General features: G+C 44.2%; 1 protein-coding gene across 1 annotated transcript in view; it reads left to right on the top strand.

Annotated features, from left to right (window-relative positions):
* Positions 1–619: 619 nt before the first annotated feature.
* LOC309415045 (polycomb group RING finger protein 3-like) overlaps positions 620–25,922 on the top strand; it is a gene marked incomplete at its 3' end in the record, with an annotated part of 49,025 nt that continues 23,722 nt past the window's right edge. The window contains exons 1-7 of the mRNA XM_082012436.1: positions 620–1,488; positions 9,237–9,333; positions 13,286–13,341; positions 14,354–14,464; positions 15,199–15,287; positions 18,690–18,827; positions 24,228–24,308. Of these exons, the coding sequence (XP_081868562.1) occupies positions 1,380–1,488; positions 9,237–9,333; positions 13,286–13,341; positions 14,354–14,464; positions 15,199–15,287; positions 18,690–18,827; positions 24,228–24,308 (681 nt within the window). The 5' untranslated portion in view covers positions 620–1,379. The remainder of the gene's footprint in view (positions 1,489–9,236; positions 9,334–13,285; positions 13,342–14,353; positions 14,465–15,198; positions 15,288–18,689; positions 18,828–24,227; positions 24,309–25,922) is intronic.

Raw genomic sequence — 25,922 nt, forward strand, 5'->3', positions numbered from 1 at the left:
TTGAAGGTCCTTTCCAACCTTAGTGATTCTGTGATTCTGTGATTTTACTTTTCAGCTCCCTTTTTCAGATATGGATTCAAAATCATTCTCTAGCCATAAGGAGATGTGAGGCTGACACTTAGCGTGGCTAACCCAAATTTGTCAAATCACACCTATTCCTTTTGGTTTTGCACTTTGCCAATTACAGGAGGATCATCTCTCTTCACTTTCAGATGTCATAATTACTAGCTTGACTGAAATTACTTAGATGAGTAAAATAGGATTTGGTCTTAAGTCTGCATCCCTTGGTGTATTGGATGTAAATGGCAAGGGGGGCAGGCTGCAGGGGTGTGGCCTTTGTGGGAAGAGGTCAGGGACTGCCCTGTGCTGGACATAGCTGGCTTGGCAATGGACACCACAGGCCAAAGCTGAGCCCATCAGCAAAGTTTGTGGCACCTCTGTGAAAACATATTTAAGAAAGGGCAGAAAACACTGGACAGAGCGAGGAGGAGGGAATGAAAAGAGTGAGAAACAACAGAGGCAACACCAAGGTCAGAGAAAGGAGAAGGAGGTGCTCCATGGTGCTGGAGAAGATATTCCCTGCAGCCTGTGGAAGATTCATGCCAGAGTAGATGGATATTCCTAAAGAAACCGTTGCCTGTAGAGAACCCACAACAGAGCAGAGGAAAAGTGTGAGAAGGAAGAAGCAGCAGAGAGAAACCTTTATGTACTGACTGTAACCTTCCCCGCCTCCCCATCCCCCCTGTGCAGCTGTGGGGGGGGTGGATGAGTCTGGAGTGGAGGAGTGAAGTTGGGCATAGGAAAGGGGGGAGGAAAGGTGTTGGTTTAATGTTTGTTTTTTTGTTTCCCACTGCCCAACTCTAGTAATTACATTTTTATTTTAGTTGGCAATAAATTAAGTTAATTTTCCCCAAGTCGAGTCTGTCTTGCCTGTGACCGTAATTGGTAAGCAATCTCCCTGTTTTTAATCTCAAATCACAAGCTTTCTTGTTCCTGTTCTTCCTACTTTCTCTCCCTGTTCTGCTGAGGAGGGGGAGTGAGCAAGCAGCTGGGTGGGAGTTTGGCAGTTAGTCAAGGCTAACCCACCACACTTGGTTAGTGTTAATAATGTACTAGGACTCTTCCACTCTGAAACCTTGACATGTAAAATAGTGTAGATTTCAATTATTTCATGATTCATTTTTATCGACTTTTAAAAGTTTAGTACTCACTCAAAATATATGCATAAATATACAAGAGCCTGAAGCTATCTACATAAGCATATCTTTAAGGCGAATTATAGTTAGTCATTTATTCCAAAACTACTTTTACCTCATCAGTACATCTAAGGTGCTATGTAATGTGTGGGTGTTTTGTTTTTTTTTTTACAGATACCAAAGATGATGACTAGAAAGATTAAGCTTTGGGACATTAATGTCCACATAACCTGTCATTTATGCAATGGATACCTGATTGATGCCACCACTGTAACAGAATGCTTACATACTTGTAAGTAGGAATATAATGCTGTGAGTAAGCTAAAATTGTTTTTTTTTACTTGATGTGCTAGATGTTTTAACAGTTTTAGTTGAAGTTTAAAGTTTTACTGTGTATCAGCCAGAATAATGCAAGCTGTGCTATGCACTTATAATTTTTCAACAAAAATATATTGTTTTGTGCGACAAATAATGAGAACAAACTTGAAACCATATATAGTAAATGGTAATGTATATGTTTAGGAAGCTAGTTTTTGTGCTGAATATTAAAAGAAATGTGACATGCTTGACAGAGATGATATGATGTTTCAGATTTGCCAGAGATAATTTTTCCACGTTTGATTTCTAGATGCTGTTCATCAGCTTTAATATATTTGCTTTTCTTGTTTTTCTTCCCATTCCTTTTTTAGCTCATTCTTCAGTCCCTTCTCCATGTGGTCCAAATCTCAGGTTCCTTGGTGTTCTGTTTGGAGTAAAGCGTTTAGAACCCTAATCTAGGCTTTTGCTTTGTTTTGTCCAAAATTCCGTAATGCTGCCATTAACTGTTAAAATTAGTCTTGCTAGAGGGTCGCTTTTTCATTGTTCTAAAATGTATTTATTTATATATTTATTTGCAACCCTGAAACATGCACTGCAAGCAGGTGTGCTCAGTTCACATAGGCCATGCCATTTCTCAGGAATGCATTTTTAGAGCAAACCTATGGGGTGTCTCGTGGAATATCCCTTATTATAAATTTATGTTTTCAGAAAGTTTTGTTGCCTTTGGTTTCATCCTTAGACTAATATTATTTATTCTGAGAGGAGACATAGCCTCATATTATGGGTGGAAGGGTGGGGAGCAGCTTTTTAAAGAACAGCTATCGGGAAAGTGAGTTTTCCCACTTTGTTTCTTCATTTGTACCTTTTTAGTTTGTCTGTGACAAACTGAGGTGACCTGTGCTGAATTTAGTTTAGGAGGGGTTAGTATCTCCTTATTCAAAACTGGAGGAACTACTGATGGCAAGTGAGAAGTTAGTTAGTGGTTTTTGAAGATGGGTTTGGTTCTTTTGTTTACTTGGTTCAAACAGGTTATGGTCTCACCCTTGCAACTGGATCTGCTAGTATATACCACTAGAGCAGACTGTAATGCAAGATCTGTGCTTAGTGGGCAAAATTACTAGGATTGGTCCAATAATAACTTCTACCAGCAACAGTAATTTCATCTTAAATACGTAAATACAATATATAAGCAAAGCAAATTTAATGACTTTTTTTGCTATAACTGGTGTTTATTCCAGTTATACCATCATGTATGTGTTCCAGCCCTCTGATAATTTTCATGGCCCTCCTCCGGAACCGCTCCAATAGGTCCATGTCTGTCTTGTGCTGGGGACCCCAGAGCTGGACGCAGTACTCTGGGTGGGGGTCTCACGAGAGTGGAGTGGAGTAGAGGGGGAGAATGACTTCTCTCGACCTGCTGGCCACGCTTCTTTTGATGCGGTCCAGGATACAATTGGCTTTCTGGGCTGCAAGCGCACATTGCCGGCTCATGTCCAATTTTTTGTCCACCAGTATCCCCAAGTCCTTCTCAGCAGAGCTGCTCTCAATCCATTCATCACCCAGCCTCTATTGATACTGGTGATTGCCGCAACCCAGGTGCAGGACCTGGCACTTGGCCTTGTTGAACCTCATGAGTTTCACATGGGCCCATTCCTCAAGCCTGCCAAGGTCCCTCTGGATGCAATCCCATCCCTCTAGCTAATCAACTGCACCGCTCAGCTTGGTGTCATCTGCAAAGTTGCTGAGGGTGCACTCAATCCCACTGTCTATGTCATTGATTAAGATATTAAACAGTATTGGCACCAGTACAGACCCTTGAGGGACACCACTCATTATGGGTTTCCACTTGGAAATTGAGCTGTTGACTAGAACTCTTTGGACATGGCCATCCAGCCAATTCCTAATCCACCTAACAGTCCATCCATCAAACCCATATCTCTCCAGTTTAGAGGCAAGAATGTTGTGGGGTACTGTATCAAAGGCCTTACAGAAATCCAGGTAGATGACATCCATAGCTCTTCCCTTGTCCACTGATCATAGTTCCTCCATCATAGAAGGCCACTAGATTAGTCAGGCACAATCTGCCCTTGGTGAAGCCATGTTGGCTGTCTCTAATCACCTCCCAGCCTTCCATATGGTTCGAAATGTCTTCCAGGAGGATATGTTCCATGATCTTCACAGGCACAGAGGTGAGGCTGACAGGTCGGTAGTTCCCAGGGTCTTCCTTGCTACCCTTTGTAAAAATGGGTGCAATGTTTCCCTTTTTCCAGTCTCCAGGGACTTCACCTGACTGCCAGGACTTTTCAAATATCATGGGGAGTGGCTTGGCAACTACATCAGCCCATTCCTTCAGGACTCTGGGATGCATCTCATCAGGTACCATGGACTTGTGTATGATCAGGTTCCTCAGGTGGTCTCAAACCTGATCTTCTCCTACAACAGGAGGGACCTCTTTCCCCCATTCCCTGCCTTGATGTTCAGAGGCTTGAGAGATGTGGGAAGAGAGATTACGGTTGAAAACTGGGGCAAAAAAATTGTTGAGTACCTCAGTCTTTTTCATGTCATTTGTCACTAGTTCCCATGTCTTATTTGTCAGAGTGTGTACATTTTCTTTAATCTTCCTGTTCTGGCCAACATACCTGTAGAAGCCCTTATTATTATTCTTTGCATCCCTTGCCAAATTAGCTCCAGCTGCGCCTTAGCTTTCCTGATCCCATCCCTATGTATCCGGGCCCAGTCCCTATATTCTTCTCAGGATACATGTCCCTGGTTCCATTGCCTATGGATTCCCTTCTTACACTTTGGTTGGACCAGGAGGTCCTTAGTGAGCCACGCCAGTTTCCTGCCTTCCTTGCCTGATTTCTTACACATGGGAATCAATAGTTCTTGTGATCCAAGAAAAATGTCCTTAAAGAGCTGCCAGCTCTGTTCAGCTCCTTTATCCCTGAGGGCAGTTTCCCAGGAGGTCACATCTACTACTTCCTTAAACAACTGAATGTTTGCTATCCTAAGACTCTACTCTTCACCTGACCCATATCCCTTGAGATTGTGAATTCCACCAGGGCATGATCACTGCAGCCCAGGCTACCACCAGTCTTGATGTCTCTAATTAGTTCATATGTGTTGGTGAGCAAGAGGTCCAGTAACCCTTCTCGTCTGGTCGGGCTTTTTATCACCTGGATTAAGAAATCGTCTTCGACACACACCAAGGGCCTCCTGGACTGCCTACACCTTGCTGAGCTGCTTTTCCAACATTTGTCAGGGAGATTGAAGTCCCCCAGCAGGATCAGGGCTGGTGAGCATGAGGATTCATAGAATCACAGAATAGTTTGGGTTGGAAGGGACCTTTAAAAGTCATCTAGTCACACCCCCCTGCGATGAGCAGGGACATCATCAAGTAGATCAGGTTGCTCAGAGCCCCATCCAACCTGACCTTCAATGTCTCCAGGGATGGGGCATCCACCACCTCTCTGGGAAACCCGTGCCAGTGTTTCACCACCCTCATTGTGAAAAATTTCTTCCTTGTATCCAGTCTGAATCTGCCCTCTTTTAGTTTAAGACCATTACCCCTTGTCCTGTTGCTACAGGCCCTGCTAAAATGTCTGTCCCCATCTTTCTCATATGCCCCCTTTAAGTACTGAAAGGCTGCAATAAGGTCTCCCCGGAGCCTTCTCTTCTCCAGGCTGAACAACCCCAACTCTCTCAGCCAGTCCTCATAGCAGACGTGTTCGATCCCTCTGATCATTTTGGTGGCCCTCCTCTGGACCTGCTCTCCAACAGGTCCATGTCTTTCCTGTGCTGAGGGCTCCAGAGCTGGACGCAGTACTCCAGGTGGGATCTCACCAGAGCAGAGTAGAGGGGCAGAATCCCCTCCCTCGCCCTGCTGGCCACACTTCTTTTCATGCAGCCCAGGATACGGTTGGCCTTCTGGGCTGCGAGCGCACATTGCCGGCTCATGTCCAGCTTTTCATCCACCAGTACCCCCAAGTCCTTCTCGGCAGGGCCGCTCTCAGTCCCTGTACTGATACCAGGGGTTGCCCCGACCCAGGTGCAGGACCCTGCACTTGGCCTTGTTGAACCTCATGAGGTTCACAGGGGCCCATTCCTTGACCTTGCCCAGGTCCCTATGGACAGCATCCTGTCCCTCAGGCGTGTCAACCGCACCATTCAGCTTGGTGCCATCTGTAAACTTGCTGAGGGTGCACTTGATCCATTGTCTATGTCATTGATGAAAACATTAAAGAGTACTGGTCCCAATATGGACCCCTGAGGGACATCACTCGTCACCGATATCCATCTGGACATTGAGCCATTGACCACTACCTTCTGGATGCGACCATCCAACCAATTCCTCATCCACCGAACAGCCCACCCATCAAATCCATCTCTCTCCAATTTAGAGAAAGTTGTTGTGGGGGACCGTGTCAAAGGCCTTACAGAAGTCCAGATAGATGACATCCATAGCTCTTCCCTTGTCCAATGATGTAGTTGCTCCATCATAGAAGGCTACTAGGTTGGTCAGGCGGGACTTGCCCTTGATGGAGCCATGCTGGCTGTCTCGAATCACCTCCCTGTCCTCCATGTGCCTTAGCATAGCTTCTAGGAGGATCTGCTCCATGGTCTTCCCAGGCACAGAGGTGAGGCTGACAGATCGGTAGTTCCCAGGGTCTTCCTTGCTACCCTTTGTAAAAATGGGTGCAATGTTTCCCTTTTTCCAGTCTCCAGGGACTTCACCTGACTGCCAGGACTTTTCAAATATCATGGGGAGTGGCTTGGCAACTACATCAGCCCATTCCTTCAGGACTCTGGGATGCATCTCGTCAGGCCCCATAGACTTATGTATGTTCAGGTTCCTCAGGCGGTCTCAAACCTGATCTTCTCTTACAGTGGGAGGGACTTTGCTCCCCCAGTCCCCATCTTGTAGTCCATCCACTCGAGAGGTGTGGGAAGAGAGATTGCCAGTGAAGCCTGAGGCAAAGAAATCATCGAGTACCTCAGCCGCCTTCTCATCCTTGGTTGGGTGGTCTGTAGTAAACACCAACCATGGGGTTTCCTTTGTTGGCTTGGCCCCTAATTTTTGCCCATAAGCTCTCAACCTGTTCTTTGCTATTTTTAATATACAGCTCTGCGCAGTCAGTCCATTTTTTTTACATAGAGGGCAACCTCCCTACCCCTCCTTCCTTGCCTGTCCCTTCTGAACAGTTTATAGTCATTGATTGCAGCACTCCAGTCGTGCAATTCATTCCACCACATTTCAGTGATCGTGATTAGATCATAGCTTTATAGCTGCACAGTGGCTTTTCACTCCTGCTCTTTGTTAGCCATGCTGCATGCATTGGTATAGCAGCACTTCAGCTAGGCTACCTACCTTGTCACCTTTTTAGAGGAACATGCCCTAATTCCTTTGAGGCTTTTCACAGGTATATCCCTATTGGTTCCTAATATATTAGCAGCCCCTGGCTCTTTATTGCTCAGAACTCCATCCCCCTCCCCCACTAAATCTAGTTTAAATCCTGCCTTATAAGTCTGGCCAGCTTACTGGTGAAGACCCTCTTGCCTCACTTGGTCAGGTGAATCCCATCAGCTCCCAACAGACCCAGCTTCTCAAAGGTAGATCCATGATCATAGAAGCCAAAACCTTGAGTATGGCACCAGCCACTCAGGCATTCACCTGTTCAATTAGTTTCCACCTTCCTGAACCCCTTCCTCTGACTGGGAGGATAGAGGAGAACACCACCTGTGCTCCAGATCCTTTTAACATTGCTCTGAGGGACTTATAGTCTCTTTTGATGGTTCTAAGTTGCCTCGTCGCAGTATCATTGGACCCTACGTGAAATAGTAGGAGTGGATGATAATCTGTAGGGTTCACCAGGCTTGGCAGCCTCTCAGTGACATCGCAAATGTGAGTTCCTGGTAGGCAGCAAACTTCTCCAGAGAAATTGTCTGGACAGCAAATGGTGCTTTGGTGTGTCTCATTAAGGACTCTCCAATTACTAATACTTTATGTGCTTTTATGGTGGCACTGGTTCTAATGCGGGTAGATGATTGGATCAACTTTGCATGGTTGGCTTTTCCTGGATCTTGTCCGCTACTCATGTACTCTTCGTTCTCTGACCCCAGAGCGTCGTCTCTGTTATGCAGGGGCACTTTAGGGGAAGGTTCTTCCTTCTGCCCCAAGCAGAGACAAGGGTCCAGTCTCCTTCATCTTGTGAGTTTCTTGTGTCAGTCAGCTCGAGGTTGGAGTCAGGCTTACCTTCCCCTTGCACAGCCTTAAGGCCGGGCGGTCACACAGCGCACAATACCATATATCGATCTCCCACCCACATTCCTGCATACTGCGCTGCCTGTTGAACTCCTCTTGTAACATAGCTACTTGTTTGAGGAGTTCTTCTAGCTGGGCACACTTGCAGCTATGACATCCACTGCTGCCTTCAGGTGTTAGGGGGACTTCCAGGCACTGCAACTCCATGCAACCCGAGGTCTGGACAGCTATACTGGTCCTTGGGAGGTCTGTTTGGGTGGAGACATCAGCATAGGTAGGCTGTAGTGCTTTTGTTTGGGTTTCAGCCTTGCAGTTGTGGCCGGTGGACACCATTTTCTTTCGTCAGGTCACAGTCTCCTTATAGTTCTCAGAAAAAAAATGGCCCACTTACTTACTTACTTATAGAATGGTAGTTCTTGTGAAAGATGTCATCCTTCTAATTCCCTGGAGACCTCAAGTGTCTGGCTAGACTTGCACAGCCACCAGTTAGTTGGGGTGACCATCAGAGCTGCAGCCTAAGCCTGCAGGTGAGCAGAGCAGGCAGCAGCCCAACAACTGACAGAGTGCACTGCCCTTTTCATGAAAGCTGCTGACACCACTCCCAACCAACGCCACACTCGTGGTCGGTAGTGTCCCCTAGGGGCCGATGCCGTGGTTTAGCCCCAGCCAGCAACTAAGCACCACGCAGCTGCTCGCTCACTCCCCCACGGTGGGACGGGGGAGAGAATCGGAAGAGTAAAAGTGAGGAAACTCATGGTTTGAGATAAAGACAGTTTAATAAGTAAAGCAAAAGCCGCGCATGCAAGCAAAGCAAAACAAGGAATTTGTTCACTACTCCCCATGGGCAGGCAGGTGTTCAGCCATCTCCAGGGAAGCAGGGCTCCGTCACGCATAATGGTTTCTTGGGAAGACAGACGCCATAACTCCGAACGTCCCTCCACCCCTTCCTTCTTCTTCGTCCCAGCTTTATATACCGAGCACGACGTTATATGGTAGGGAATATCCCTTTGGCCAGCCTGGGTCAGCTGTCCCAGCTGTGTCCCCTCCCAGCTTCCCGTGCACCCCCAGCCTGCTCGCTGCAGGCCAGCATGAGAAGCTGGACTGTCCTTGACTACTTAGCAACAACCCAAAACATCAGCACCTTATCAACATTTTTTCATCCCAGATCCAAAACATAGCCTCACGCTAGCTTCTATGAAGAAAATTAACTCTACCCTGGCTGAAACCAGGACAGCCGATTATATGTGGCTTCCTGGGGTTTGAACTGGCCATGGGGACCACCAACACCGCCCAACTCTTGCCTGCCCCTCTCACAAGACCTGTTACCTGCCGGCCGGTCCCTCCACAGGCACAGCCCAAGGGTGTCAGAAACCCACTCAGATACCCCTGGCGACCTCACAAGTTTCTTCAAGCTACATCTTGTTTTATTTCTTTTTAATTATTAATATTCTTGTTATTAGTCTGTAGAAGCTGCTTGGTGAAGTATTTGGAGGAAAACAACACCTGTCCAACATGTCGGATTGTTATACACCAGAGCCATCCATTACAGTATATCGGGTAAGTGTGCAGTACAAAAGGAAAAGGACAACTAGTTACACTCTGGGCTGTACAAACCTCTCAAATACAGCACAGTTTCTCTCTACATTTTTTTATTTGCTTATCAATATTTTAAATATATAAAAAGAAGCTTGATTAGAAGATAGAAGATTTATATAAAAGAGGTAAGGTATTGAATTCTGCTCTGAATTTGCAATTCTTTTGAAGCAAATCCTTTTCTCTTGAATCGGACAAACACAATAAACTTTGTTGTTTAATTCCTGAGTGAAGTTTAATGAGATTTAGTAACTTCCTGTTTTGTATGCCTGGATCATAGAGGTTGCACATATGGAACATCTACGTGAATCACAGAATCACAGAATCACTAGGTTGGAAAGGACCTTCAAGATCATCAAGTCCAACCATTAATCCAGCGCACCATGTCCCCTAAACCATGTCCTGAAGCGCCACATCCACACGTTTTTTGAACACTTCCAGGGAAGGCGACTCCACCACCTCCCTGGGCAGCCTGTTCCAATGCCTGACCACTCTCTCGGTGAAGAAATTTCTCCTAATATCCAATCTAAACCTCCCCTGGCGCAACTTGAGGCCATTTCCTCTTGTCCTATCACTAGTTACTTGGGAGAAGAGACCAACACCCACCTCGCCACAACCCCCTTTCAGGTAGTTGTAGAGAGCGATAAGGGCTCCCCTCAGCCTCCTCTTCTCCAGACTAAACAACCCCAGTTCCCTCAGCCGCTCCTCAGAAGACTTGTTCTCCAGACCCCTCACCAGCTTCATTGCCCTTCTCTGGACACGCTGCAGCACCTCAACATCCTTCTTGTAGTGTGGGGCCCAAAAGTGAACACAGGATTCAAGGTGTGGCCTCACCAGTGCCGAGTACAGGGGCACAATCACTTCCCTACTCCTGCTGGCCACACTATTCCTGATACAGGCCAGGACGCTGTTGGCCTTCTTGGCCACCTGGGCACACTGCTGGCTCATGTTCAGCCGGCTGTCAACCAGCACCCCCAGGTCCCTTTCCGCCGGGCTGCTCTCCAGCCACTCCTCCCCAAGCCTGTAGCGTTGCATGGGGTTGTTGTGGCCGAAGTGCAGGACCCTTGTACACTTGTATTAAAACTTCAGAATGACTGGCAGTTGGACAGTGTTTTTCACTGACTGAGAGGGTGTGTTCAAAGACTTTGAAAATTGTTGATTTAGTCTTTCAAATAACTGTTTAGTTCATAGGTGCAGATGAGAAAGTTGGTAGCTGTATTGAGTTTGTGTGGCAAGGTTTTGGTAGCAGGGGGGCTACAGGGGTGGCTTCTGTGAGAAGTTTCCCCTGTGTCCGATAGAGCCAATACCAGCCGGCGCCAAGATGGACCTGCCGCTGGCCAAGGCTGAGCCAATCAGCAACAGTAGTAGCGCCTCTGTAATAACATATTTAAGAAGGGGGGGGGGAAACCTGTGCACAGCAACTGCAGATGAGGAGAGGAGTGAGAATATGTGAGAGAAACGACTCTGCAGACACCAAGGTCAGTGCAGAAGGAGCGGGAGGAGGTGCTCCAGGCGCCAGAGCAGACATTCCCCTGCAGCCCGTGGTGAAGCCCATGGTGAGGCAGGCTGTCCCCCTGCAGCCCATGGAGGCCCGCAGTGGAGCAGATCTCCACCTGCAGCCCATGGAGGACCCCACGCCAGAGCAGGTGGATGCCCGAAGGAGTCTGTGACCCGGTGGGAAGCTCACACTGGGGCAGGCTCCTGGCAGGACCTGTGGACCCATGGAGAGAGGAGCCCACGCTGGAGCAGGTTTGCTGGCAGGACTTGTGACCCTGTGGGGCACCCACGCTGGAGCAGTCTGTTCCTGAAGGACTGCACCCCATGGAAGGGACCCAAGCTGGAGCAGTTTGTGAAGAACTGCAGCCTGTGAGAAGGACTCACATTGGAGCAGGGGAAGAGTGTGAGTCCTCCCCCGAGGAGGAAGGAGCAGGAGAGACAACGTGTGATAAACTGACCACAAACCCCATTCCCCATCCCCCTGTGCCCCTCGGGAGGGGAAGGAGGTAGAGAGTCGGGAGTGAAGTTAAGCCCGGGAAGAAGGGAGGGGTGGGGGAAGGTGTTTTAAGATTTGTTTTTATTTCTCATTACCCTACTCTGATTTTATTGGTAAGAAATTAAACTGATTTCCCCAAGTCAAGTCTGTTTTGCCCGTGACAGTAATTGCTGAGTGATCTCTCCCTGTCCTTATCTCAACCCACGAGCCTTTCATTATATTTTCTCTCCCCTGTCCAGCTGAGGAGGGGAGTGATAGAGTGGCTTGGTGGGCACCTGGCATCCAGCCAGGGTTAACCCACCACAATGTCCTATAAAAACTTTCTGAATTGCTCAAAACTGAGTCCCCTTCAGGAGTTTGAAATAATTTCTTATACCTTCCGAGAATGATGCAGAGACTGTACTAGAGTGTATTTTGAAATATGACAAACCAATGATGACAAATCTGTGCCAGTAGGCAAGAAGAAACAAATGGCACTTAAGACAACATGGTTGTCCTCTGTAAAGCTACAGGAACACATCCGTGTATCGGTTCAGAAGCCTATTTTCAGTGCTAAGAGATGCCTGGGAGTATAACCTCAAATTGAGTAGTTAGAAGTGTATTTGACAGTTGTTTGTGGACACTGAATGCACAGTCTTAAAAAAAATATAAAAAGTCTTTTAAAAAATTGAACCCCTTCTTCAGTCTAGGTTCTTTGCTCTACTGCTTTGAAAAATGAAAATGCCCTCCTAGAGAAGTATTTTCCTGAGCTTATTACAAAGTACTGCCCCTTAAAGATCAAAACAGATAGTCTTTGTCCAACTTGCTTTTGGAAGTCTGTGGTTTCTTCAACAGATTAATAGGGAGGAACTTTGTATTATGCCTTAGTTACAAGAATCTGTGATCTAATTCATCCCCATCCTTGTTTCATCATTAAGAATGCTCTTAAATTCTCACCTCTGCTCTCATGCTCGTGGCTAAAATAATTCATTTAGATTGAAATGTTTTTGGAGATGTTCCTGCATTTAAAAATCCTAACCTGAGAGTCGAAGCTGGAGTTTGGTATTGTAAACTCTTCTGGCGTTAATGCCCTGGTAGCAGCTGAGGCTGACATTTTAGCTTGTACTGGATTTTATTTATAGTTTGGAAGTCAGGGTAATGTTCTGGTCCTTTCAGGCAATGACTTGTTTTAGAGTAATCCAGGAAATGGCAGCTTGTAGTTAAACTTTGGTTGAAAACATCACTGTTCAGAATCTTAACCAGTCCTACTTGTCCACCATTTCCTTCCTTATGTGCTGGATCAGTTTGCCTTTTTTTGTTCCACCCTTTTTAGCTAGATGGGATTCTGAGCTACATGATGTTGCTCTTGGGTAAAATGCTGGATTATAAGAGCAAACGCAAATTTTCTTTCCTTTGTTCTCTTCTTTTTTTTCCCCATAGGCTTTTTTCCTCATGTTGTTTAAAAAGCACAGTATGGATAACTAAACAATCTAGCGACATGAGAGTTTAATTAAAAGGGATAAGAAACAGTCTAGTTTCTAGAAACAGAAAAGTGTCTAGTGTCTAGAAACAGAAAATAAAATAATGCTTTTGTCAAAATTGTCAAGGAATTTTTAGAGTTATGTTACATGCAGGTATATGGCATCTCTCACAGGATGCCGTCCTTTGCATCATAAAGACCATCCTTCCTAGCATCCTTCCTAGCATTTCTGTTAAACTTTTGTCAGTTTAACTTTTGTCAGTTCTTGTCTTAGCCTGAACCTTATCTGCATTCCTTTCTTGTTACTGTTATCTCATGTTTGATTTTTCAGTTATCCAAGATAAATATTTTTATTTCTTACAAGTCTTTAGAGGTTTGTAGAGTCAATTTAATACTGAATCTCTTTAAGAGAAATGTTTTGAACCAAGATGGCTTCAATTTTTCTTTTTTTTTTTTCCTGCTAGTCATGATAGAACAATGCAAGATATTGTTTACAAACTTGTGCCAGGCCTCCAAGAAGGTAAGTTTTCTGATATGACCTATTTTTACTGAATGTTAGATCCACACATAGTTCCTTTACATTAATGAAAGGAGGAAATGACAAAAATGTTCATGAAAAATACCATCTTCACTTGTCCCAGTTCTAGCACTACTTTTCCTCTCTACTTCAGTGCTTTTTTTTTAATTTTAGACTTGTACCAGCAGTGAAAAAACTTCAGAAATGAAAATGCTGGTGTTATTTCAGGGAAAAGTAACATTATGTAAACCTAAATAACACTGCAGCTTTTTCATGCTGGCATTTTATAATTTGCATACATTCTTCTTTAATAAACTGTGTACATATTCATGTCTTTTTTAACATCTTTGCAGAGTTCTCAGAGGTAGAATACTAATGTAGCATAACTTTTAGTTTCAGTGAATTTTTCTTCTCCTAAGATGTACTTAAATCCTTTGCTAGCAGGTACCTTTGCATTTGTGTTCTTATAATCTACTTACTTTGATAATGAATCTGTTGGACTAAAGGAATGCTTTATAGTAATTGTTCAGTATTATTTTTCAGTGGTGTGTTGTTACTTTTATTTAAGTAGAATATTGCAATCCAATTAAGCTGTCAAGTGAGGACATTATTGGACATTTATAAGCAAGTTTAGATAAAGAGATTATTTTAAAATTGTTTCTAGGATATTGAAAGTCAGAAATACGGATAAAAATTAAAAACCAATATTTTGACAGAAATATCAAAGGGGGAAGACCACACACAAAGTATGGTATAGTATTTAAAATTTATTTTATATGTAATAACAGAATGGTATAATAATAGCTCTGCAAATGACTTGGTAGTATTCTGCCTCTTGAGAATAAGATCTGGGGTAACTCGATTATGGCAGCAAGAGTAGAGAAGTAGCAAAAAGTGCTAATAAAACTTCCTGCCTGACAAGCTTCTTTTACAGAACAGAGGAGGGGTTTGGAATACCTTGATAAATATTATGCTAGAACGTTATTACATAACTAATATTTACAATTTTAAACAGCGGAAATGAAAAAGCAGAGGGAATTCTATCACAAACTGGGTATGGAAGTACCAGGGGACATCAAAGGGGAGACATGCTCTGCAAAGCAACATCTAGATTTACATCGCAATGGTAAATGGTCTTATGTTTATTCTGTCTTTGAGTGGGGGTGCAGATTGCCATTAAACTGCTGAAAGGATCTGTCAGAGGTAGGTGACTAGCTAATATTTATTAGCGCTCATAGTTGTTGTATAATATTGTACAAGGCTTGCTTGTGCTTATATATTGGACTATACACAAGAACTCACCACTTTGAACTCACCATCTAAGTGCAGTATTGTTTTGCATCACACTTGTTTATAGAATGTGTTCTTTTAGCTGGCTGTAATGTGTTCCTGGTGAAGATCTTCAGTAGTATCTATGTGGGAACTCTATGATAAGAAAAGGTTACTTTTTATCCCAGTCCTGAATTGCATTAACTTCAGAAACTGCTGATGTTAAATCTAATTTTGCGATAGAAACGTTGTGGCGGTTATACTTAAAAATGTATGTGTGTGTGTATTTATCCAAGGGCAAAAGAATTCTCAAATTTGTGACTGTCAGGAGAGCATATCAGATTTATAGATGAGCCCTGACAAATTTGTATCAAGGTGTCTTGAACTGATTTTCTGGGAAGCTTTGGATTAGTGTCCACATCTCTGCTACCAAGAATGAAGTTGCTTTCCAACTTTTTTATTGGTTAGAAGAGAAGCTGATCATGCTTTGACAAGCCACAGTTGCTCTTATAGTCTTCACTTTGTTTCAGGATTACCTGTCATCTGATATGTCTAATTTAATTAGTGTAATGCTCTGCTTTCTTCTGAAAGGTGAAACTAAGCCAGATGAAAATTCAAACAAAGAAACTTCTGAAGAAAAACAGGAAGAAGATAATGACTATCATCGAAGTGATGAACAGGTAGACTTACGTCTGACATAGGGCATTTTTTAGTTTTATTTTGTATTTCCACTTTATCTTTAAATGATTATTTTTCTTTGATAAATTTTTTTCCCTCTGACAGAGACAAGATACAGTGTTCTCCCATGCTTTTGTGTAAACCTGAGCTTCATCTTTTTTATTTAGGTAGCTGTGGAGAAATTTGGTTTTGACACCAGATACCTACCAAGCCGCTCTATTCACTCCCTTCCTCAGCAGGATGGGGGGGGAGAAAATAAGATGGAAAAAAACCTCATGGGTCAAGATAAAGGCAGTTTAGTAAAGCAAAAGCAGAGGCCACGCGTGGAAGCAAAGGAAAACAAAAGATTTATTCTCTACTTCCCATCAGCAGGCGATGTCCAGCCACTTCCCGGGAAGCAGGGCTTCAGTATGCATAGCAGTTGCTCCGGAAGACAAACGTCATAATGAATGCCCCTCCCCCCCCTTTCTCTTAGCTTTTGTTGCTGAGCAGATGTCTTATGGTATGGAATATCCCTTTGGCCAGTTTGGGTCAGCTGTCCTGGCTATATACCCTGCAAAGATCTCGCCCATCCTCCAGCCTACTGGTAAGGGGGGAATGTTGGGGAGACAGCCTTGATGCAGTAGCCAAAGTGCCGGTGTGTTATCAACACTGTTCTAGCTACCAATACACAGCACAGCACTATGAGGGCTGCTATGGGGAAAGTTAACTCCATCTCAGCCAGACCAGATACAATCTGATAGTTATAACTATTTCTGAGTTTCCTGAATATTGGCTAAATTCTCTGTTGGCTTTCATCTCAACTAGATTTCAAGTCATTTGGGTCCTTTATCTGAGAGTCTACTCCCATGCCACTCTGGTGCATCAGGACTGAATATGTTTCAATAATTAGAATGAAAAGTCTTTTTTTACTTAGTGTCAAGTTTTAAACACAAAACCTGTTTGAGTATGAAACTTGCTATTGGAATACACAAGTCACTGCCTTCATGCTTCCCTGCTAACTGTGTCCAAAGTAAATTAAATTTGGATTAATTTTCCATTTAATGATAGTGCAGTGGTAGTACTCAGATGGATTGTGCTTTGTACCAGATCATTTAAGTGCACAGAATAAAACTTATCCTAAAGAGCTTAGACTAAATAAAGAAAATAGATGATTGAGAAGAGGGAACTGAAGCACAGAGACCAAAAGGCCATTTTTTTCCCATATACTCTTTTGAACTTCAAAAATTTGTTACTTCATCTGCATCAGTAAATTTTAAAGTTCAAAATATTATTTTAAAACATGCCTTAAATATTAAACTATGTTACTGGATTCAGAGGTTAGATTAGAAACAGTCATTAAAAAGTGATAATGGTTTTGTCAGGGAGCAGCAAGGGCAGGCTGCTGCTCCATAGGGGCAGGCAAGCCAGGAGCCAAGAGTGACAGCAAAGTAGACAGGGCACTGACCTCACCAACAAGGGGTGCAGTCCCACAATACCTGAATAAGGAGCGCGTAGCAGCTCTGGTGACAGTGATCAGATTGAGCCACAGTCCAGTGATCACCAGGCAAAACTTTAGTGATGAGGCAGATCCAAGGTTAAGCCAGAAAGTGAAATCGGCAAGTTGGAGTCAGGTCCAGATACAACAGTAACTGAGGTCATACACAGTCCAGTGATCTGTATGTTAGGGAGAGTTTTGATTGCATAGAAATCAATGATTGTGAAGACCAAGTCGAGTGCTTATGGGTAAGGATGAGGGGGAAGGCCAATGAGGCAGATATCCTGCTGGGAGTCTGTTACAGACCACCCAACCAGGACGAAGAGACAGATGAAACATTCTGTAAGCGACTGGCAGAAGTCTCGCATTCACTGGCCCTTGTTCTTGTGGGGGACTTCAACCTACCGGACATCTGCTGGAAGTATAACACGGCAGAGAGGAAACAATCTGGGAGGTTTCTGGAGTGTGTGGAGGATAACTTCCTGACACAGCTGGTGAGTGAGCCCACCAGGGGAGGTGCCTTACTGGACCTGCTGTTTACAAACAGAGAAGGACTGGTGAGAGATGTGGTGGTTGGAGGCCGTCTTGGGCTTAGCGACCACAACATGATAGAATTCTCAGTTGTGAGTGAAGTAAGAAGAGGGGTCAGCAAAACTGCTACCATGGACTTCCGGAGGGCAGACTTCGGCCTGTTCAGGTCACTGGTTGAGAGCGTCCCTTGGGAGACAGTCCTGAAGGACAAAGGGGTCCAGGAAGGCTGGACAGCCTTCAAGAAGGAAATCTTAAAGGCGCAGGAGCAGGCGGTCCCCATGTGCCGTAAGAAGAGCTGGCGGGGAAGGCAACCGGCCTGGCTGAACAGGGAGATTTTGCTGGGACTCAGGGAAAAGAGGAGAGTTTATCACCTCTGGAAGAAGGGGCAGGCAACTCACGAAGAGTACAAGGATCTCGTTAGGTCAAGCAGGGACAAAATTAGAAAGGCAAAAGCCCAGCTAGAGCTCAGTCTGGCCACAGTCGTAAATGATAACAAAAAATGTTTTTACAAATATATTAACAACAAAAAGAGAGGCAAGGAGAATTTCCATCCCCTACTGGATATGGCGGGGAACATTGTCTCCAAGGACGAGGACAAGGCTGAGGTACTTAATGCCTTCTTTGCCTCAGTCTTTAACAGCCAGTCCAGGTATCCGCAGGGTATTCAGCCCCCTGAGCTGGAAGATGGGGATGGAGAGCACGATAACCCGCTCATAACCCAGGAGGAAGCAGTTAAGGACATGTTAAACCACCTGGACTTGGCTTGGTGATCACAGAATCACAGAATCATTAAGGTTGGAAAAGACCTTTAAGATCATCAAGTCCAACCAGCAACCCAACACCACCATGTCCCCTAAACCTTGTCCTGAAGTGCCACGTCCACACGTTTTTTGAACACTTCCAGTGATGGTGACTCCACCACCTCCCAGGGCAGCCTGTTCCAATGCCTGACCACTCTCTCAGTGAAGAAATTTTTCCTAACACCCAATCTAAACCTCCCCTGGCGCAACTTGAGGCCATTTGCTCTCGTCCTATTGCTAGTTACTGGGGAGAAGAGACCAACACCCACCTCAGCACAACCCCCTTTCAGGTAGTTGTAGAGAGCGATGAGGTCTCCCCTCAGCCTCCTCTTCTCCAGACTGAACAACCCCAGTGCCCTCAGCCGCTCCTCATCAGACTTGTGCTCCAGACCCCTCACCAGCTTCGTTGCCCTTCTCTGGACACGCTCCAGCACTTCAGCATCCTTCTTGTAGTCAGGGAATTTTGCTTTAAAGAATATTGTTATTCTACATTTTCACCTTTTTGTTGGACTAATAAATGCTGCATGTGAAATGCATAATGGGGACTGCAGACAATTCTGTAAACTAGCCCTGACTGTGTTTGCTTTTTCCTGAAGGTAAGCATCTGCTTGGAATGCAATAGCAGCAAATTACGTGGATTGAAACGAAAATGGATCCGCTGCTCAGCACAAGCAACAGTCTTGCATCTAAAGAAGTTCATTGCTAAAAAACTTAACCTTTCCTCTTTTAATGAGGTAATGTTTTAATGTTTAAAAATGATTTTGCAAATGAGAGTCATATGGATTATTTTCAAAACAGTGTCTTTCCTTCCAACCAGATTTGAAAAAAAAAACACCAAACAGAAGCACACACTATTTCCTAATATAAAGGAACATAAAATGTCTATTTAAGTTGAGGAGCTGAATGCAGACAAATAGTTTTTTCTCCAAATTTACCTCCCCCCCTTTTAATTTAAGGATGCTGGTCATCTACCCTTTTTTTCTCTCCCTACAATACAATGGAGATGTAGCTCTTACTGGTCCTTGGCTTTATACAGAGTTGGCAATACAGCTCAGTATGTTGTTCCATGGCCAGTTTTAAAACATACCAAAAGGCTTGGTTATATGTTTTCCACCTGTGTTAAAACTGACTCCTGAAAGATGCTTTGTTTGGTGGCCTTAAGTGAAGGGATACACTGCCCTAGCAGAGATTTTTCACTCAATGCAGAGAATGGTTTATAACACTTGGACACTACTGAAAGACTGATTTAATGGAAAGCAGCACATATATTTTCTTCTGCTTCTCTACTCTGAGTGAAACTCAGCCTTGTGTAGTATCAGCTGGTGCCACCTTCCCTGCAGGGAGAAGATAATTGGACTGTTTGTGGGAAGAAATCATGGTGGACAGTAAGGGAAGAAAGAGGCTTTTCTATCCTCTGCAAGTTCTGTCATTTCAAATTCTAAAACTAGAACACACAATGGCAGGCATGTGAAAACACGGCCTCTGTTCCCTCTTTGTTGGTATTAGTCACAGTCCCCCTCAATCCAATATGACTCTCAAACTGCCATCTCTCAATCTTGAAAACTTCCAAGGATGGTGATGCCATGACCTCTTTGGGCAACTTGTTCTGGTGCTTTAATTATCCCCGTAGAGATTTTTTTTTTCTCCTTATATCCAGTCAGAACTTCCTCTGTTTCTGTTGATGACCATTGTCTCTCATTCTCCCACCATGCACCTCAGTAAAGAGCCTATCTTCTCTATAGGCTTCTCTTAGGTATTGGAAGGCTGTAACTAGGTCCCCTTTAAGCCTTCTCTGCTCCAAGATAAATAGGCCCAGTTCCCTCAACCTCTCCTTATAGGGCCTGTGTTCAAGCACCCTGACCATCTTGGTGACCCTCCGCTGAACTTGCTCAAGTTTATCAACATTTTTCTTGTACTGGAGGGACCAAAACTGGATGCAGCATTCCAGATGTGTTCTAATGAGTGCTGAGTAAAGGGGAATAATCACTTAGAATCACAGAATCATAAAATGGAAGGTTGGAAGGGACCTTCAAAGATCCAAGTTGCACCTAGTCCAATCCCTCTGCCATGGGCAGGGACATCTTGCACTAGATCAGGTTGCTCAAAGCCCCATCAAACATGACCTTCAACGCTTCCAGTGATGGGGCATCCACAACTTCTCTGGGCAACCTGTGCCAGTGTCTCACCACCCTCATCGTAAAGAATTTCTTCCTTATATCCAGTCTGAATCTACCCTCTTTCAGTTCAAAATTGTTGTCCCTTGTCCTGTCACTACAGGCCCTGGTAAAAAGTCTTTCTCCATCTTTCTTATAAGCCCCTTTTATATACTGAAGGGCCGCAATAAGGTCTCCCTGGAGCCTTCTCTTCTCCAGGCTGAACAACCCCAACTCTCAGCCTTTCCTCATAGGAGAGGTGTTCCATCCCTCTGAGCATTTTTGTGGCCCTCCTCTGGACCCACTCTAACAGGTCCATGTCTGTCTTGTGCTGGGGACCCCAGAGCTGGACACGGTACTCCAGGTGGGGTCTCACGAGAGTGGAGTAGAGGGGCAGAATCACATCTCTTGACCTGCTGGTCACACTTCTTTTGATGCAGCCCAGGATACGGTTGGCTTTCCGGGCTGCAAGTGTGCATTGCTGGCTCATGTCCAATTTTTTGTCCACCAGTATCCCCAAGTCCTTCTCAGCAGAGCTGCTCTCAATCCATTCATCACCCAGCCTGTATTGATACTGGCGATTGCCGCGACCCAGGTGCAGGTCCCTGCACTTGGCCTTGTTGAACCTCATGAGGTTTGCATGGGTCCACTCCTCAAGCCTCTCAAGGTCACAGTGGATGGCATCCCTTCCCTCTAGCGAATCAACCGCACCACTCAGCTTGGCGTCATCTGCAAACTTGCTGAGAGTGCACTCGATCCCACTGTCTATGTCATTGATGAAGATATTAAATAGTATTGGTCCCAATACGGACCCCTGAGGGACACTCATTAATGCTTTCCACTTGGACATTGTTCCGTTGACTTCCTTCAGTTTACTGGCTGTGCTTCTGTTGATACACCCCAGTATCCTTGTCGTGGTTTAGCCCCAGCCGGCAACTAAGCACCACGCAGCCGCTCACTCACTCCCCCTCCCACAGTGGGACGGGGGAGAGAATTAGAAAAAAAACTCGTGGGTTGAGATAAACACAGTTTAATAGGACAGAAAGAGAGAAGGAAACAACAATGATAACAATAACAATACCGACAAAGGAATGTACAAGAACAAGTGAGGCCCAATACAGCAATTGCTCACCACCCGGCGATCGATAGCCCGTCCCCGAGCAGCGATTCCCGCCCCCTGGCTAACTCCAGTTTATGTACTGGGCATGACGTCGTATGGTAGGGAATATCTCTTTGGCCAGTCTGGGTCAGCTGTCCTGGTTGTGTCCCCTCCCAGCTCCCCGTGCACCCCCAGCCTCCTTGCTAGCAGGCCAGCACGAGAAGCTGGACTGTCCTTGACTGCTCAGCAACAACCCAAAACATCAGCACGTTACCAACAGTTTCTCATCCCAAATCCAAAACACAGCCTCACACTAGCTTCTGTGAGGAAAACCAGCTCTATCCTGGCTGAAACCAGGACAATCCTGTTAGGCTTCATCACTGCCAGAGCACACTGCTGACTCATGTTCAACTTGCTTTCAACCAGGACTCACAGGTCCTTTTCAACAGAGCTGCTACCCAGCTTGTAACATCTCATGACTTTGCCGTTATTTTTGTTGAATTTCATGGGATTCTTGTCAGCCCATCCTTCTAGCCCGTCTAGGTCCCTCTGAATGGCATCCCTGTCCTCAAGTGTGTCAGCTGCACTCCCCCAGTTTGTTGTCATCCATAAAGCTGATGAGTTTGATTCTATCTCCTCCTCCAGGTCACTGATAAAGACATTCAACAGCACAGATCCCAGGATAGACCCCTGAAATAGTCCGCATGTCACTGGCCTCTGTGTAGAGTACAACCCATTAACCACTACCCTCTGAGCCTGCCAATCCACCCAGGTCTTCACCCATCAGGTAGTCCACCCATCCAGATCATAATGTCCCAATTTAGATACAAGGATGCTGTGCAAGATGGTGCTGAAAGCCTTGCTTAAGTCAAGCTTGACAACATCCACTGTTCTCTCCTCATCCATGGATCTAGTAATTTCATTAAAGGTGGCAATCATGTTGGTCAAGTGTGATTTTTTTTTCCCTTGGTGATTGGGAATAGCCAGCATGGATTTACCTTTGCCTTTATGTGCCCAGAAATAGCTTTCAAGAGGACTCACTTCATGACTTTCCCAAGGATCACCAAAGTGAGGCTGACTGGCCTATAGTTCCCTAGATAGTCCTTCTTGCTGTTTTTGAAGATGGCTACAACATTTCTCCAGTCATTGGGTACCTTCCCCGATCTCTGTGACCTTTCAGTGATGATAGTATGGCCTCGCAATGACATCAGCAAACTCTTGTGCCATCCTTGGATGCATCCCATCTGGTCCCATGGTCTAGTATGGGTTGAGATTTCTCAATAGATCCCTGTCTCGATCCTCCTCTGCTACTGGCAGTTCGTCTCCTCCTTGAACCCTGTCTCTAGGCACAAAAAGGCCTGGGAAACCTTGTTGGTGAAAACCAAGGCAAAGGCGGCACTGAGTACCTCAGCCTTATCTGCAGATGCTGTCACTAAATTGTCCACCCCATGCAGCAGTGGGCTCACATTTTCCTTGTTTATTCTTTTATTGATAATGTAGCAGTAGAAGCTCTTCTTGTTGCCCTTGATGTCCCTTGCTAGTTTCAGCTCCAGCTGAGCTTTGGCTTTCCCCAAACCATCCCTGTATGCCCCAGGCAATGTTTCTATATTCCTCCTTTGTAGCTTGTCCTCACTTCCACCTCCTGTATATGTCCTTTTTCTCATGAGCTCCCTGTTTAGCCAAGCTGGTCTCCTGATACATCTACTCATTTTTCTGTGTATTGGGATGGACTGTTCTTTGCTTGGAGGATGTTGTCCTTAAAGACTTGTCATCGCTTGAGCTCCTTTGCCCTTCAGAGCTGCCCCTCATGGGAACTCACCAGCTTCCTGAAAAAGCAAATTTCTTCTCTACTGAAGCCCAGGATCTGTACTCTGCTACTTGATTTCCTCACTCCCTTCAGGATCTTGAACTTCACTATTTCATGGTTGCTACAACCAAGGCTGCCATTGGTTATCATGTCCCCCGAAAGTTCTTCCTTTTTGGTGAGTAGTAGATCCAGCTGTATGTCACCTATGGTTGGCCCATCTAGCATCTGTGTTAAAATTCCTAACACCTTTCCAAAACCTGGATTGCTTTCTTACTAATTACACCTATTGCTTTTGTGTTTAAACTCAGTGTTCCACTGCAGCAATCTCTGGTTTTACAACCTACTTGGCTCTTATTGAAATGTAAGACTATTCATTCAACAATACTTATGTTTCAGGAGTCCTCCCTCCCCCTTTAAGTGCACATGGCATTTTTGTGGGAAGTGTATTGGTATGTCCAGTGAAAAATATGTTTTGAGGAGGAAGGCCCTAAGGATGTGAACACTTGGTTGAATGCTATAGACAAATCCTGGTTTAAGTTATTGTCTGTCAGCTAAGCCATGTTAGTGGACTGCATGCACATTCTTAGCTTTCTAAGGTTGTGATAAAGTACCATTAGCATATGTCACTTTCATGGTGACTTACCCTTTCAGTACATGTCAACTTGCAGTCAAATAGGCTAAGATCATGTGCATGATCATCTATTGCAATTCAGCTGATGGCTGGTCACATGATCTTACATTTGCTTATGAGTCCATGCCCTTGCTGTTTCCAATATCAAGGTCTTTCAAAGCTGACATAGAAAAGTAAAAACAACTATAAAGTGTCTGCAAAAAAAGCCCTAAACACTGATGTCTAAGTGGGGGATAGCATTTTAAAAATGTATTTTCAAAGTAGAAAGTTACTTGCTGGGTACTGTGTAAACAATTTTCATAGCATGTCAAAGGACAAAGCTGTCCTTACATGAGAACTGAGTTCCGTTTCTTTGATTTTTTTATTGGGCCTTATCTGAAGTGTATTGTTTCAAAGCCATGTTCTGTGTCTCAGTGAATTAATTATTTCTTCTTTTTATATCAGCTGGATATATTATGCAATGAAGAGATTCTTGGCAAGGACCACACACTCAAGTTTGTAGTTGTTACTAGATGGAGATTTAAGGTATGACACAACTGCTTTTCATCAAAATTTTCATGTTCTGTGTAAATCATTAGCTGACTAAAGAAAAATGTTCATAAAGCATACATCATGCAGGCCTATAGTGCAATGACTTCAAAATGGTTAAAATATATATTTTAAAATGTCTAATAAGCTATCTTTAAAAATATATAGTTTTCTTAATTCAAAAGAGAAAAATGGGGGAAAATGTAAAATGTGCTACTAAGGAAAAGGGGAAGTTGATGGCAGATGTCAATTTGATAGTAATTAAAAATGTATAAGGTAAAGGAGGCTGAAGCCATTGAGAGGGACATTTTTCTCAGACATGTCAGTCAGATGCAACTAATATTACTCTGTATAGACTGTGAAACTGGTTACAATGCAGAAGAGACAAATATTCAATACGTTCGTGTTCTGTAGTTTGGAAGAGAGAGGCTGAATATACTCATTAAAGGAGGCGGATGAATTAACTTTGCTCCCCACTTCAGTTCAAGAGACTTGTAGCAATATTTAATAGGCATAAACAAGGCTGGGGAAAGCAGCTGAGTGGGTCTCTGGGTTACTGATGTTAGTTTCTTTAAACAAACAAAAACCAAAACCAAAACCCCACACAACAAAACTTAGAGCTGAATAAGAAATGATGGGGAATTCATATTGGGCATAAATTATCACTGGTTATTTATGGCCACCCAAATAAAATGGCTGTACGTATCATGGAATGTCAAGAAGTTGGACATCTAGGATAGAATTCACATCCACAGAGTCAGGGTGTGTACAGTTTGGGAGTGATAACTTTGAAGAGGCGTTAGTGTTCATAATGGACATACAACACAGGCTCCCAGGATAATACTGTAGTAGAAAGATGTAATACCTTTGGATGCATAAATAGAAGGGATGAATGAGAATAGGTAGACAATTTTTATCTGTCTATGAAGAAATAATTAATTTCAGATTGGGAAATAGAAGGTGGGAGATTGTGGTCAGTGTCATTGTTTAACCCCAGCTGGCAACTAAGCACCACGCAGCCGCTCACTCACTCCCCCACGGTGAATTTTGAATTCATTTGAATTTTTTGAATTCATTCATGAATGACCTGGAAAAGAGGTTAAATAGTGAGGTGACACTGGCACCAATAAAGTTATTCAAGACAGTAAAGATAAATGTTGGTGATGAAAGGTTGCAGGAGGCCTTTACAGTACTGGATGACCAGGTAATAAAATGGCACGTAAAGTTCAATATGGGTGAATGTAGAGATGCATGCTGGGGAAAACATGTATCTGAACTTTATATATAAAAATGGTCAGCTCTGAGTTGTCTGCCATCAAACAGAAATCAGGTTTTGGGGTTAGACATAAAGATTTTGGCTCAGTAATGGTCCAAGAAAACCTAAATGAAATGCTAGAAATTATTAGGAAAAGAATAGAGCGCTAAACAAGAGCACTGCTGTGTCTCTGTATAAATCCACTATTTACCTGTATCATTAAGATTTGTACAGTCATGAGTGGCATGGAAAAGGCAGCAACTGTAAACTTATTCGGTGAAAGGGATGAAAGGTATCAAGTGAAACTCGTAGGTATGAGGTTTAGAATGAACAAAAGGAAGTGTTTTTGTTGTAAA

This window comes from Phaethon aethereus, assembly GCF_964289735.1.
Source record: "Phaethon aethereus genome assembly, chromosome: W".
Classification (NCBI taxonomy): domain Eukaryota; kingdom Metazoa; phylum Chordata; class Aves; order Phaethontiformes; family Phaethontidae; genus Phaethon; species Phaethon aethereus.